At 41.3% G+C, this 15227-nt stretch overlaps 1 protein-coding gene across 2 annotated transcripts; it reads left to right on the forward strand.

Moving 5' to 3' along the window:
• Window positions 1-42: 42 nt before the first annotated feature.
• LOC103152534 (fibroblast growth factor receptor substrate 2-like) lies at window positions 43-11734 on the forward strand. 2 transcript variants are annotated; one of them, XM_007573026.2, is made up of 7 exons: window positions 43-2012; window positions 5618-5689; window positions 5760-5851; window positions 7912-8098; window positions 9894-10028; window positions 10151-10314; window positions 10429-11734. In XM_007573026.2, the coding sequence occupies exons 3-7, from the start codon at window positions 5786-5788 to the stop codon at window positions 11476-11478; spliced, it is 1602 nt and encodes a 533-aa protein (XP_007573088.1). In that variant the 5' UTR covers window positions 43-2012; window positions 5618-5689; window positions 5760-5785; the 3' UTR covers window positions 11479-11734. The 2 variants fall into 2 exon arrangements, with proteins under 2 accessions (XP_007573088.1, XP_016516648.1); XM_016661162.1 differs by lacking the exons at window positions 43-2012; window positions 5618-5689; window positions 5760-5851 and adding an exon at window positions 9299-9331 and having other exon boundaries at window positions 8012-8098.
• The last annotated feature ends 3493 nt before the right edge of the window (window positions 11735-15227 follow it).

Raw genomic sequence — 15227 nt, forward strand, 5'->3', positions numbered from 1 at the left:
AGTAGGCAACTCGGCATCAACATCGCAACATGTCAAAAACACAGTTACAGCATTTTTACAATGCTGCAGAACACTCCCACAATGTTCCAAAACACTGTAACTGCACTGCAGCCACACTACAAAAATCGCTTAACATCACTGTAGCATCTCTTTAACCATCTTACAACACTGGAACAGCTATGTAACAACTTCAAAACAATGATGCAAGAAATGTAATAAAACTGAGTAACCTAGAATCAACACAGATACAAAGTTGCAAAAAAAAAAATGTTACATTAAAATAAAAAATAACATCAACCGAAAGAAAAAAAATGAAACTGGAAAAACTTTGCAACACTTCCGCACTGCAAGCTTGATGTAACAACACTTTGCTAATGCTGCATTAGTACTGCAAAATAACAGCACTGGAAAAATACTGCAGAAACTATTTATCAACTGACAATGTTACATTAACTCCATAGTTGCTAAACAATATCAAGAAAGGAACAAATCTGCAACAAAAATGCAACAACACTGTAAACATGCTATACCATAACTGCACAGATCGCATACCAGCACTGTAACAATGCTACAACACTGCGGCATCCTTGCAGCTGTTCTGAAGCAACACGGCAGCAAAACTGCAAATAGGTCCTAACACTTTAAGAATGCAGCACAAATAACGCAACACTGTAAAAACACTGCAACAACTCTAAGACACTGAATCAACAAAGCAACAACAAAGAAAATGCTGTAAAAACACTGCAATAGCTCTGCAACCACTCCTTAACGTCACATTGGCACGGCAAAAATGCTCCAGTAGAACGGTAGCAACCCTGAAAAAACACTGTGAAACCAGTGCAACAATACTGTAAGATTACTCTAACAAAAAATTAACCATACTGTGTTATTTCTACAACAAAGCCGTGATAACATTGCAACAACTCAGCAAAGCTACTACAATAATGTCACAATAGTATGTGACACTAATAGGAAAACAATCTACAACACATTGCATCACCTTGCAATTTTCTCTGGAAAAACACTGTAAAAATGATGTAACACTACAAAAACACGTTATCAATTATAAAACACAGTGACAAACATGGAAATGCACAACAGCAAAACTGTAATAACACCACACTCCTACACGTAGGAGTTGTAAAAGTACAGTAATCAGAAGTACATCACATCTGTTATGTGAAAAGGCTTGGCTCACATGTTTGGTTTGTTGTTTGTTGTTGCGCTTCTATGTATGTTACATTGATAGTTGTTATATTGCATGTTATTGTGAATCCCTTTGTTCTGGTGTGTCTGTGTGACGATTATATTAATGTGGGTTTATGTGGTATTTTTCTGCTGTGTCACACTGCGAGTCTGTTTTGCTTTTGAAATACCGTTGTATTACTAACTCTTGTGTGTGATTGTGAATCTGTCGTCTGTTATTGTTGATTTGTTGTCTGCTATTAGGTCTGTGTTGTGATATTAGGAGTCTGATTTGTGATATGTCGAGAGTCCTGTGTTTTATTCTGTCTACCTTGTGTTATAGTAAGTCTGTTGTGAGTCATTGCGTCTCTGTTGTGTGAGTCTGTTTTGTCCTAGGCCCTTACCCTACTCTCTGCGCATGCGCTTCAGGCCGCTGCAGAGCCGGAAGTTGAGCAGTGAGTTAGCCCCGCAGACAGCTAGCAGCGGAAAGATTTAGCGAGTTCACAAAACTTATTTTTTAGGCAGAAAAAGTTCTTTTCGAAGGAACCTCGGAGCTCATAGTGACCCACTACGGACTCCCGATGGATTGTGACCGGTTCTGGTACTTTATTTCCCGTGAAGAGGAGCGTTAGCGGCCTTTGAAAGAAGTTGTGATTGTTTTTTGGCGCTCCAGCAGCGAACGCTAGCTGCTAACTGCTAACGCTTTCTGGACGGACAGAACCGAGCTGCTGGAGATCCAAAAGACTCGGACAGAACATAGCTCCTTCTCCGTCATCCGGAGGTCCAGAAGATTCGGATGCTGGAAGTCCCTCCGCTGACTTAACCCGGTGAGTTTGAACTAAAGTACCCTAAGTTCACCCGCTATTGCTAAGAAGCTGCTGCTTACTAGCTGCCATTACAGAAACATCTCTGGGAAGTTTCATCTGCGTGACCAGAATCCCTCAAACTAATATAGCTTTGTGTACTGGTCACACCTGGCCAGCAAAGGCTAGTGAGGCTACTTAATGCTACCTAAACACGGAACATATCGTGTATTTGCACGGACAAAACCAATAATAGTAAAAAGAAAATCCGAACACCCGCACTGATAAATAACCTGTCAGTGACTCAAAGCTGCTGGCTGATTGATTGATTTACTGACTGATTGATCCGTAGGTGATGGATCAATCAGGCGTTGGTGTAATGTCTCAGTGACCTGGTCAACTACCTGAAACTACAAACAGCTGCACCTTTTTAATTCAAAATCCTGACTTTATTTATGTAATCAATAATCTATGATCAAATCAGATGCTATGGATTTGGGTCCAATATTGAAAACGAGAGCGTTTCAGTCAGTTAAAAGGGGGCGGGGGGAGTAATATCCTTTTTTTGTTGTTGTTTTTAAGTTGATTTATATAATTGTTTACAGGATTTTGACGAATTGTAAATAATTTTCTATGTGATATTTGCAGGAGAAAATAATTACAAAGAAACTTAAATATGATTACAATTTAGATTATATTTATAATCACACATTCTTTTGCATATTGCAATAAAGATGCATGATGATGGTTGTGCAAACTAACATCGTGCAGTATAGATCATATACTGCTGTGTAACAGGTATTGAAGTTGTATTATTTTTTAAATTGAATATTATTGCAGTTAATCCCTGAATCTAAATTATACTGTTTCACATTTTTTATGGCATGTAGATTTTAAGCATTTGCTCGGAAATGTAACATGCTGCTGTATTTAGGTACTTGAACATTAATTGGCACACATTCACTTATTTTCAGGTGACTCAGACGTGGTTTTGTTGAAGAACTTAATAAGCCCTGCTTATGTCGCTAATAGGAATGAATGAGATGGATAATAATTACACCATGGGTGTGTTTAAGTTATTATTGAAAGTTCTTGAAAACTGAAACGTTGCAATGGTAAATTAAAGGCTGCTTTTGAGGGGGCGACACCGCCGGTAGCATAATGGCAAATCTAGTGACTGGAGCTCAACCTGCAGCTGCAGACTGACTCATACTGACAGAGCTACCGTAAGTCAGATGCTTTCTGTGGATGTGACTAAAGTCGATTAGCCTTAAATGCTGTGTACACTTGAAATAATCAATGGAACCGAAAGATTTGAAGGAGGAGCCTGTAGGGAGTTTCCCTAACGTCTTCCATGAAACACATTTATCACACGCTCTCATGCAGGTGAGACAGGGAAGTGGAAGACATCAGCTCAAAATTTGACCTTATTATTTGAGAAGTTTGTCAGAATGAATTAACAAATGTTTCGAATTGAGTTTTTGTAGTTTTAGTTTTAATTATTAAATTGTTATAAAAAGAGTTAAGTGTTGGTTGTCTGCTCAGGTTTGTAAGACAAATTTAAAGCTAGGTTGAGGACGCAGGGTCATATTGATTATGAGGTGACGCCTGATCACTGGATAAAGGGAAACTTGTCACTGTTAAAGTAAGTATTCTTTTCCTCCATGAATACGATGGCCACTAATCTTTCTGTGGATCTCAGTAACTAAAATCTATGTCAGCAGAGAGAAGAGGACTGGGAAAGTAAATCCAAGAAGTTGGATTTATCAAGAGTTTGAATGCATTGAACGTGAGATAAGACGAGCGCAAAGCATTCAGTTTACAGGGACTCTGATGTGAATGCCCTCAGTTGATGTGTAGGGTCAGAGAAGAAATGTGAGTTATTAGTAATCAAAATTGTTATAGCAAATTCAGCAAAAGTATTGACAAATTGACATTTTCTTAATATTATGCTGCCCTACAGCCTACCAAATATTGGATCCAATTGTGATTGTGATGTTGCTCAGATTCACATTTCAATGCTAATTGCAATCTTAAAATATTGTGCAGCTCTAGTTCACATGTGCATCAGTTTGTTTGTAGGTTTTGGTGGTTGTCGTTTCAGTGCTGCTCTTTGACAGAAGTCATCGACTGGGCTGGTGAAAAAGGAACAAGAAAGTCTTTGATCAGAATGAGTGAAAATGTATTCACGTTCTTGTTGTCTCTGCTCTGTTTGGGAATGTGTTTACCTGAGCTGCAGAAAGATGCTGTTAAAGTATTCATCCTATCTGGGTAAACAGACATGAACTAGGCCTCACTGCGTCAGAGCTGTGAGGAAGACTGTCCCTCGTTAAGATGAAATGAATAATCTTCATTTCAGTTTTGCCTTCTCTTAGATATATGTGGGAAAAATAGTCTGTTTGACCAGATTCATCTTAGATTGGCACATTTCTCCAGTCTAAAATCTATCCATGGATGTTGCTTTTGAAGCAATGTAAGAATAAAACGAAGTGTCACATTACTGGTGAAAGTGGCTCAGATCATAAACTCCCTGCATGTCTGTCACTTAGGGATAAATATCCACATTTTCAGGCTGGTGTCTTGTTTTAAAAACCTACTCAAGAACATGTTGCAAAACTTCTCAAATGTTTGTTTTACTTCGGAGGAGATTCTGCATCAGTTTGTAACGAGATGGGAGAAATTAACAGGCTGAATTTGTTTTTATCACAGCAGCTCTGCATCTGCTACTCTCTGGGTCTTTCTCCATCTTATCTAAACTCTGGCTGGCCAGAAAGCCATCTTGACATCTCACTATTCCACCAGTAAACCATCATGTCTTCCAGTAAAAGTTTGATGCTCCCTGTGGGTTTCTAAAGAAAATCAAACACCAGGAAGATAGTTTATTTCCACAAATCCATTATTTATTCCTGTGATAATAAATAATGGATTATTTATTATCCATTATTTAATAAATAATGGATAATAAATCCATTATTTAATAAATAATTAAATAATGGATTTAATTATCCATTATTATTGAATATCACCACTCTGATTTATGAACCGCGTTAGACAGCATCCTCTGTTTTTGAATGCTCGTTCCTAGCAGTCCTTGTATACAGATAATCGAAATTCTGCTTATGCTCCTATTAACAAGCACCAACTGATTAAACACCTGACAGACTTATGGAAGGAGTGAAAAGCAGCACTTGAGTCAGTATTTCTAACCACCAGCTGGTGATCTTCAATAACCCTACAGAGTTTATGAGATGCAAACAGTGTTACGGTCAGGATTTATTTGTGAATTATCACTGCAGTCCCGTTCAGTTGATTTCTGATTGATTTATAAACATGATATTAAAAACCCCTACAATGATTGTGCTGTATTTAGTATGTGGTGTTGATATTAAACGGCAGTAAGATTAAATGTTCCAGATTTGATTCACCTTTTTAATTTATGCTGAAACAACATAAATGTTGTTGGCTTGCATATGGCATTTGCTGCATTTTTTTTTTTGCCTTGGTCTCTGACAAGATTTATTCTTAAAAGGCTTTATGAAAATGGATAGAACTGAATTATAAGAAAACCAATAGGACCGGGTGAGGAATGCCCCATTACTGAAACAATTCTGTCCCGGTTTGATCCGCAGAGCTGCTGTTCCTCCCTGCAGACCCACGAAAGCTCTGATGATGGAAGCAGAGCTGCTGGAGGCTGGATCTAGGTGAGTTCCCCAGCAGCGTGACGCTACGATGGCCTCTCGGGTTCCCCGCTAAAGGCTTCCTCTGTTCCAGACGTCAGATGGTGCTCTGAAGAAGCCATGGGTAGCTGCTTAAGCTGTCCAGAGAAAGAGTCAGTTCCAGATAATCATCAGAGTAAATTCAAGGTGAGTTCCTGCCTCTACCTGCCCGCCTCCCCGCCCACGCCCTCACTTACTCACTAATGACCGTCCCACGGTCTTATTTCACAACCCGCGGTTCCTTCTCTCCTGTTCTACCAGTGAGAGCCAGACATGTTTAAGCTGTTCTCATTATTAGGTGGATAGAGCAGGTGAGTCACCTGGAGCTGATTCGTTAACGGAGCGGCGTTATAAATCGATTTTCCTGCATTAACAGCTGATTAGCGTGAAGGAAGTAGCTGTGACAAGTCATGTTGAACCAGCAATGGAGTTGCTTCAGTTCTGCTCCTGACATCCGATGTTCTTCGTCTGTGGATGATTTAGCGTGTTTGACGCCTTTGGAGTTCAGACGATCTTTACACAAGCTGCGGCTTAGAGTCGTTGTCCCTGATGGTTCACTCAGGCTGCTTTTGAGCTACCTCAGCATTTATATTTTGGATTTGAATTAGTAACCAATATTCCTTGCATGGTGTCCCTCTACTTTCATTTACATCCCTCAGATGACTGTGAAAGTGTTTGGTGATGGAAAGAAAATGAACTTTTAAAAGGTTTGAGATTCCTCAACCTTTTTAAGGTTACTCAACCTTTTAGAAACTCATTTTTATTTGCTATATTTTTGGGTTGAAACAATGAAACTGATGGACAAAGGTTACATTATCACTAATGTGTCAAAGGTGGGGTCCCTTTCAGATTGTAGTTCTGTATAGGACTGGACGATATGGCTGAAAAACTTATCGCAACATAAGCATTTCATATCGGTCAAGATCTGTAATTATTGATTAGTTTTTTGTTTTGAATATGTGAAATGCTGCCAGACGGTGGCATGATCTCTGCTGTTGTTTCTCTGCAGTTTTCTCTCCATGCCGTTGCTTAAGTGGTTTTAGAGACAGCAGTGAAACCTGAAACTGCTGCTGCACAAGTTACTCAACAGGTTGTTGCTAGGTAACCGAGGAGTGAGTTAGTTGACGCCACCTTGCTTAGTTTTGAGAGATTGAGCAGCTAAAGCCTTCCCTCTGCCTACATTTGCCAGAAAGCTGTGCGGTCCTGGATTGGAGTTCAGTGAATATTCAATATATTGAATATATTGACATATTAATATCAATAGATGATACATCCTGAGATGTATCATCTATTGATATTGAACATGTGTCTCATCGCGAGATATATTTTTATTGGTTTATTGTCCAGCCCTCTGTGAACATGCAACGAAAAACTCCCTTTGTACATCGCTTCATCGTTCACGTTACACAAGTAAAACCCCTGGTTTAAACTTCAGCAGCTCCGATACGACAACTTGCAAAGAAAGTGTTGACCGCCATTTCTGCCAAACCTCATCTTTTATCTGAGCTCAAACATTCAGTGAATCAGATACAGGTCAGGGATCAACATAGTTTCCACTTTTGACAGGAACTGGAGTATCGGGCTCTGGTTTGTCTGGGTGCATAGACTGTAAGCCTCCCTTCTGTCTCACTGCCTTCTGTGTTGGGCCCAATCAGATGTGTAGTCAGAGCCAGATGTGATGGGATTGTGATGTGCTTCAGGCAGACAGGCTTCTTTCATAATTTCAGATTGTTCAGGAACACCTTACATGTCAGGGACTCTCTGAACACTCGTCTCATGACTTTACCTTACACATTGCAGACACTTTGAAAACAATCGGATATTTATCCGTACTTAGCACCACAAATAGAAGTGTCGCAAATTAGATTTTTTTGTGTGTCTAAAGATCAGAATTGGACCTTTTAGACTGCCATGAGAAAGTCTGATATGGGCAAAAAAAATCTGATTTGGGTCGCATTTGCCTGCTGTGTGAATGTATTCAATAGCCATTGAGTCCTTTAATATGAACTGGTGTCGGCTCAAAAAGCTTCAACAGATTTTCTCCTTCTTGTTCAGATGACATATCCTCAAAACTAAATAAATACGACTATCTGATGTGGAGTTCTGCAACAAATCAACATGATAATCAAATTTTCTTTGTGTTTGTTTCTTCGTGAACTGCTCAGCTCTGTAAAGTTACAACCCTGCGTGTGTTTTTCCGCTGCCAGGTGATCAATGTGGACGACGATGGGAACGAGCTGGGCTCAGGCGTGATGGAGCTGACCGAATCCGAGCTCGTCCTCCACACACATCGCCGAGACGACGTCAGGTGGCCCTACCTGTGTCTGCGGCGCTACGGCTATGACTCCAACCTGTTCTCCTTCGAGAGCGGCCGTCGCTGCCAGACCGGCCAAGGTGCGTCTGTCAGATGAACCAATCGGAACAAACCTGTCTCAGACGGTTTCCTTTAGATGTGAAAATTTGTACTGTGCAGAAGAATCTTATGGTTGTGTGTTTTGTAGAAAGTCTTGTATCTGTTTTACTTGACATAAAGATGATTCCAGATGTTTAGGGGTCTCTTCAGACGCAGGAGGTCTAAAGAAGGAACAGAGGTCCCGCAGTAGAGTTAGGAAAGACTCTTATTGTCTCAAGGAGTTACACTAACATGTCAGAGGGACATGTTGCCCCCTGCTGCCCAGTCATAGCAATTAGAGATGACCCAACCAAGGACTTTTGATGTTTAACTTTGTCTTATAAGCTTAAATATCTAAAGATGCTGATCACTTTTGATTCTGAGTTTTTATACTAAAAGTTCCATTGTTCATCATTTTCCTTAAGCAAAAACATGAGATGGCACCTGTAGCTTCACTAGCTATCATTGTTTCCAGACACTCCATAGTACAAAGTGTTGGAGATCCAGTAGCACAAAATAAACAATGTTCAGGTATCCAGTTAACCTGATGTTGCTGCTGAAGCTCTTCACCTTGTGCTCCGATGAACTCCAGAGTTTTTTCTTACTGTAATAATCCAACATGACTTCCCCAAACTTGAAATGTTTTTACAAAACACAGCCATATCCTATCAGTTGCATTCTCCTTTTCAATCTTTCTAAATGATGATGAGGGGCAGAGAGCTCTGTCATGACAAGCTCCACCCTTTTGGTTACACTTTTATCAGTTTCCTCATCAAAAAAAAATACACCTAATATATTTGGTGTATAATTTTCTTAAATTATCTTTCCATGGACCCATTTGTGTCTTTAATACAGCTGATGATGATTTGAAACATCTGATTATATAGAACCACTGTCTATTTTATTCTCGCAGCATGTTTGGATGAATAGCAGTGGTGGAAATCTGATTCGATTACATTATGATGTGATTGCAGACTGATTATTGACACACCCACCCCTACAAATACATCAGAGCGATTTGTACCTCCAGCTCTTAGAAAATATTTTTTTGGATCTTTGCATCTTCCAAATTAGCTGGCAGCTGATTTTTGCCCCACATTGGAGCTGTGGAAGGAGGCGACGAGGAAACCTGGGAAAGAATGTTGAAGTGGAAAATGTTGAGGTTAAAGTTGCACTGTGTCTCTCCTCGTACACGCTCTCAGGACCACGAGCTGCTCAGGGTTAGGAGGGGGTCGGTAAGTCTCAGACCGGATGGGGGTGATCGGCTGATCAGTATTGATTATGCTGTGAATACACAGGGATCAATAATTGTGCTTGTGCCGTGTCCCCCACAGTCTCCTGTGTGTTTCCTGTCTTTTCCCTCCACCTTGTCTCTCAGGTGTAGAGACCAACTTCACATCATCTGTCAGTTGTCTTATTGTCGCTCAGTTATCATATGGATCTTTAGGTTGTCCTCCTGTCTGACCTCTCGGAGTGTTGGGATAAGGGTTTTGATTCATGTCAATAAACTATAAACTGGAGTTTAGATGGTGACAATAGGAAGATCAACAGAATCCGGTTCCCAGCTGCTTTCTACGGACTTGAACAGGTTCTGTTCGGTCTCGTATAGGAAGGCGGGTGTGGATGACCACATGGATTCTTGTTATATGTTCCTATGAGCTCCAGTCAGCTGACCAATCATCTCAAAGTTAAAGTTCATCTCCAGTTAAACGCAGACATGTGTGTGTTGTGATTTCTGTTTCTCCACCCTCTGGTGAAATCACAGTCTCATTTTCTTCAATCTTTCTGTGCTTGCAGGTATATTTGCCTTCAAATGCTCTCGAGCTGAAGAGATCTTCAACATGCTGCAGGAGGTGATGCACAATCACAGCATCAGTGTGGTGGAAGAGGCAGTACTGGACCCCAACCAGCAGGGGGCGCTCACTCCCGCAGGTGCGCACTTACACCAACTTTAATCTGATAAGTCCTGTAATCAGGAAATGACCATTTCTGCTTATGTCAGAGGTCATATAGTACTGTTGTTAAACTGGTGTGGGGTTGTCTTTTGGCTGCAGCTCTGGGTTACTCGGTACCTACGGTGCCCAATGGGGTGAGTCGGCTGCCCTCAGTGGGAGAGACACCGTCTCACCCATCCACACGTCACCCATCTGTGGCCAGCACCCGGCTGCCGTCTGTGGGAGAGGAGTCCACACACCCGCTGCTTGTGGCTGACGAGGCGGTAAGATGAGTGCCGATTGACATTCACTTCAGATAGAACCTGAAGTTCTCCTTTTGCTAGCGAGAAGTGGACCTGATATGGCTGATGCTAATGCCGCTGCTTTCTGTGTTGCAGGTGCACACCTATGTGAATACCACGGGACTCCTGGAGGACCAGCCCAGCCCGCTCACTGTCGTCACCCCCCTGGAGAGCCCCACCTCACCACAGTCTCAGTGTCCTCCAACCCCACCGCCTCCTCCCAGGGCCCGTGTGGAGCCCGTGCCCCCCACGCCTCAGCCGGAGCCCCAGGTTCTGCTGGAACCTCAGGGAGTGCGCTTTGTGCTCGGCCCCACGCCTGTTCAGAAGCAGCAGATGGAGAAAAAGAGGCAACAGGAGCTGCAGGAGGCCACTGAGCTCCGAGAGACTAACGGCCCCATCCCAACCCCTACCCTGGCCGAGCCACAAACCCCGCACTCCAATGGGTCCTCCTCCAACCCCGCTACGGCTCCCCGTCGCCACCGCCCGCCTCCCCTAACCCCCGACTTGCAGAATGTCAACAACTCAGCCCAGCGGCGCACGGCTCTGCTGGACTATGAAAACCTTCCGGCACTGCCGCCGGTTTGGGAGGCGAGGAAGCCGAGCGCCGAGGAGGAGGAGAGCGCTGACGGCGGTCTGAAAACACCGTCGCTCAACGGATACAACCACCACACCACCCACAGCCTGCTGCAGCACTCCTATTCCCACCCGCTGTCCGCTGTCCTCGAGCACTCGCACAACTACGTCAACACAGAGAACGTGACTGCGCCGCTCAGCGCACACCGGCCCGACACGGCCCGCCGACGCACCGACGGTCCGACCATTTTTAACTTTGACTTCCGCCGGCCGCCACTGCCGGGCCACATGGAGCCACCTAAAACTCTGAACTACATTGAGGTGGAAATGGACAGCGGCGGTGGCGGCGGACACAAGGGTACGTCGGACGGCAGCAACCCCCACACGCCTCGCACCCCCACCTCCCCGCTGCCCCCGACCACGCCGACACGGCGCACCGAGATGTACGCTCTCATCGATATTGAGCGCACCGCCGCCATGTCCAGCCTGCAGAAAGCACGGCCGCGAGACGACGGCACGTCTCGCAAGACGAGACACAACAGCACGGAGCTTCCCACTAAGAGTGCCGCATGACTTTCTGTGGTAGGCGCGGAGCCGTGCATGGACTCCACTCAGACAGGAGCTGTCCACTTGAGGAGGTGGACTGGTACTATAGCAGATGTAATACCTCTGATGATCATGATGTAACAGACTGCTTTCATTATATGGTACACGTCAGTATTACTGAACAAACATTCCAGTTATCCTTTTGTACGAGTCACTGTGCTGCTGTAAGATGACACATGTACAGTAGATCTGACAATAAATGTCTGCTTTTATTTGTACTCGCTTTCGAGCGCCTCGCCTCTTCTATCACCATCGTCATTCTCACACCAATCGAGTTTATTTGTATATCACAATTCAACAAAAAAGCAGTTCAAAGTGCTTTACATCAAAAAAACACAAAAATCGACAATTGAAACATTACATTTTTCTAAGTACCATCATTAAACATCAAAATGTTGGTCAGTGTTTCATTTATAATGTTTCAAAAGCAACTTTAAGCAGGTGGGTTTTTGGTCTAGATCTAAAGAAACTCAGTATTTCAGCTGTTTTACAATTTTCTGGAAGTTTATTCCTGATTTGTGGTGTACAGAAACTGAATGCTCCTTCTCCATATTTGGTTCTGGGGATGAAGATCAGACCAGAACCAGAAGACCAGCATCGTGGTCCCACATCTTTCATCCTTCGACCTCACAACATCATCACACATCTTCACACTGCAGCATTATCACAGCAATGTGTTATATACAGTGATGGCATAGTTATTTTTGAAAAAGTAACTTTAATTGGATTACTGATTACTCCTTGAAAAAGTAAGTTACATTAAAAGTAACATTTTTACTTTGAGCAGATGTTGACAATAATGTTCCACCACCTGTGAAAAATACAATGAGCTTTCCCAAAACTTAATTCCAAGTTATTGCATGATGGTAACGTCAACTATGTGTCTCTACTTATAAGGTTGAACTGAAGGGGAGATTGTTACAACAGTACAAAAAAAAAACTTCAATTTTTGCATGTTTTTGTGTGTTCCATTATTATCTGGAAACCCACCCCCCTCCCTGTCCCAGCTTCCAGGTTCTGCGTATACGGCCCTGCGTTTGCTGTTGCAGCGCAGCTCACAGCGCTCCTCCTGCGGCTCCTCAACTCAGATGGCCCGCTGCACAGATTTGTGACACTTATCGTAATATTAACGATTATAATGTTTAGTTGCGCAACTCTACGTACACATTAATTTATGAGGATCCGCAACGCGAAGCTCGACGTCGTTCACAGCAAATATATTAACTTGACATGAAAACCCAGCGGTACGGATCACCCGGGAAATGATGGACGGGAAGAGCCTGACTAAAACTAACTGGTTGTCAGACAAATTCTGGGGCTTATTATGTGTCTCTGCTTATTTCAAAACCCAAATAAGCAACTTCACGTTCAAAACCAAGCCCAAAAAAGCGCAGCCCACGACTCATTAAATTTGCAAGTGACTTTAGAAAAACAAGCCGTAAACTGCTTATAATAATCGGACTTGGCGACAGAAACTCAAAATAGTTTTTTCAGCAACAAAATGCGCATCTCTCTCCTCCCTTCATTGTTTACATTTTTGTCACGGCCATCAGCTGCTGCTGTAGTAACGGTGTTCTGACTATCTGTGCTACCTCGTCAGATTTTCCTACCGTAGCACAGATAGACAGCCATGTCTATCTGTCGGTGCTACGCGTCTAAAACTTCTACCGTGATGTTTACAAGCCGAAAACTACAGCAGGCTGTGTTAATGTTAAATATTATCATTGGATAACATTTTTTGAGTGACGAGACTGAAGTGGAAGCTTAGGAGTTAAGTTTAGCATAGCACTGGAACATTTTATATGTACACGACAAAACCACAAACACTTCCTTTATCAGAATATCCTATCCGTTTGAAATGAAAAGTCATAATCATTTTATGAAAATATTCTACCTTTTAAAAATATCTTAGATACAGAGGTATTTCTAGGAAAGAAACAGTAGACGGGTGAAACAGGTTTTTATTTAAATTAAATTAAACACGGACATCTACAGATCACCACAAACTATTTTTTGGGGCATTAATACGTTGTATGGTAGTCTGTTATCAAATGCAGCTCAGCCACAATGAGCAGGTCACTGTACACCTGGAATGATAGGATATGCTTAATTACACCGCTATTATCGCTACCAACATGCTCTATTTACCAGACCTGCTTCAAAATAAATATTTACAACCTGGCACAAACAAATTATTCCACCTTAGCTCACTTCTAGCACACAAATAATTATAGCAGCACTATTCTGTAAGTGCTGCTAGCTTACTCAAATGAACAAATATTTGATTTAATTCAAGCAGGTCTTTAAAAACAAGCAATGTGTAGGACAGAAAAAAATCATGCACACATAATCAACAAAATAATTGGCTTACCACTCCTTTTCTGATTGAAAAGGAGTAGGAAGAGCACTTATTTTATCCTATCCTTTTTCTCAATTTAATGACTTACTTACAATTCCTTAATTATCAAAAATTTGAAATTAAAACCATGTCATACTATTCATGTTCCTGTTCGATATGCTGTGCTAAAGAGCCAACAAATAAACTATATTACATAGACAAAATGGTTACAAACTAAAACAAGAAAAATCTACGGATCCATAATAGTAGTAATAATTTAAATAACAATTGGACATACAGCCATAGAATAATTACCAACTCCTTGCCAATGTACACAGATAAATTGTACACATGTAAATTATTTTTAATTTGTGTTTAACCATTACACTCTGGAATAAACAGCCGATTTTCCCTAGTTATTATCGACTTCTACAATACATACGTTGACTGAATTACTAATTTCAGAGTTGTAAAGGAAAAAGGTAGAACTTTGTTACTGAACATAAGTAGATTTTTTTTTAATTAAAAACAACTTTAAGGTTCCAAGATCTGCAGACTTGAAATTAAATTAATAAATCGTGTGAAAAATAAAGTTGCCCCCAATGTCTATCTATAAAGTTTAACATTGTCCCCAATGTTAAGCTTTAGCCACCAATAATTATCATCATGTCTGATGTTTAACATTCAGTGTTATCATGGCTGTTTAATGCCATCTGGGATGTTAAACTTTATCTTCTATGTTTAGCATTTAATATCCAGGATATTTAAAGTTGTCCCTGAATTTTTATTTAATCAAGGACAATGCTTAACATTATTCTTAAGGTCTAACATTGCCAATGTTTATCAGATGTAAAATTTCATCTCCAGAAAAGTTTCCTTTTGTGTTAAACATTGGAGATAAAGTAAAACATTCCAGATACAGTAAACATAGCAATAATGATAATTTAACCTTATATAACTTTAAACATGAAGGACAATGTTAAGCACTGGAGATAAAATAACATTTTGGGGACAACATTAAACATCCTGGACAACTTTAAACACTGGAGATAACATTGTCACTGGGAGAAACTTTGACTTCTGTCTATAGCTCTGGTTGTAAGCGAGAAGGTGGCACTCTGGTGTTTCTAACTAAACATTTAGTTTAATTAGAAACTAAACATTTTCCAACTAAAAAGTGTAGTTAGAAACTAAGCTTTTTGTTTTCTCAGTTGTTTTTCTCTCCATAGAAGCTACACCTGGTTTAGCCTTGATTAGCTGTGGCTGCTTCCTGGAAAAGGGAATTGGCTGACATGATGCTGCCATCACCTAACTGTTCTCCCTCTCCTTTTCATTTCCATGAACATGGAAAGTTCTCCTGGATCAGTTGACTTGTTAT

The sequence above is a fragment of the Poecilia formosa genome, unplaced genomic scaffold (assembly GCF_000485575.1).
Source record: "Poecilia formosa unplaced genomic scaffold, Poecilia_formosa-5.1.2 Scaffold314, whole genome shotgun sequence".
Classification (NCBI taxonomy): Eukaryota; Metazoa; Chordata; class Actinopteri; order Cyprinodontiformes; family Poeciliidae; genus Poecilia; species Poecilia formosa.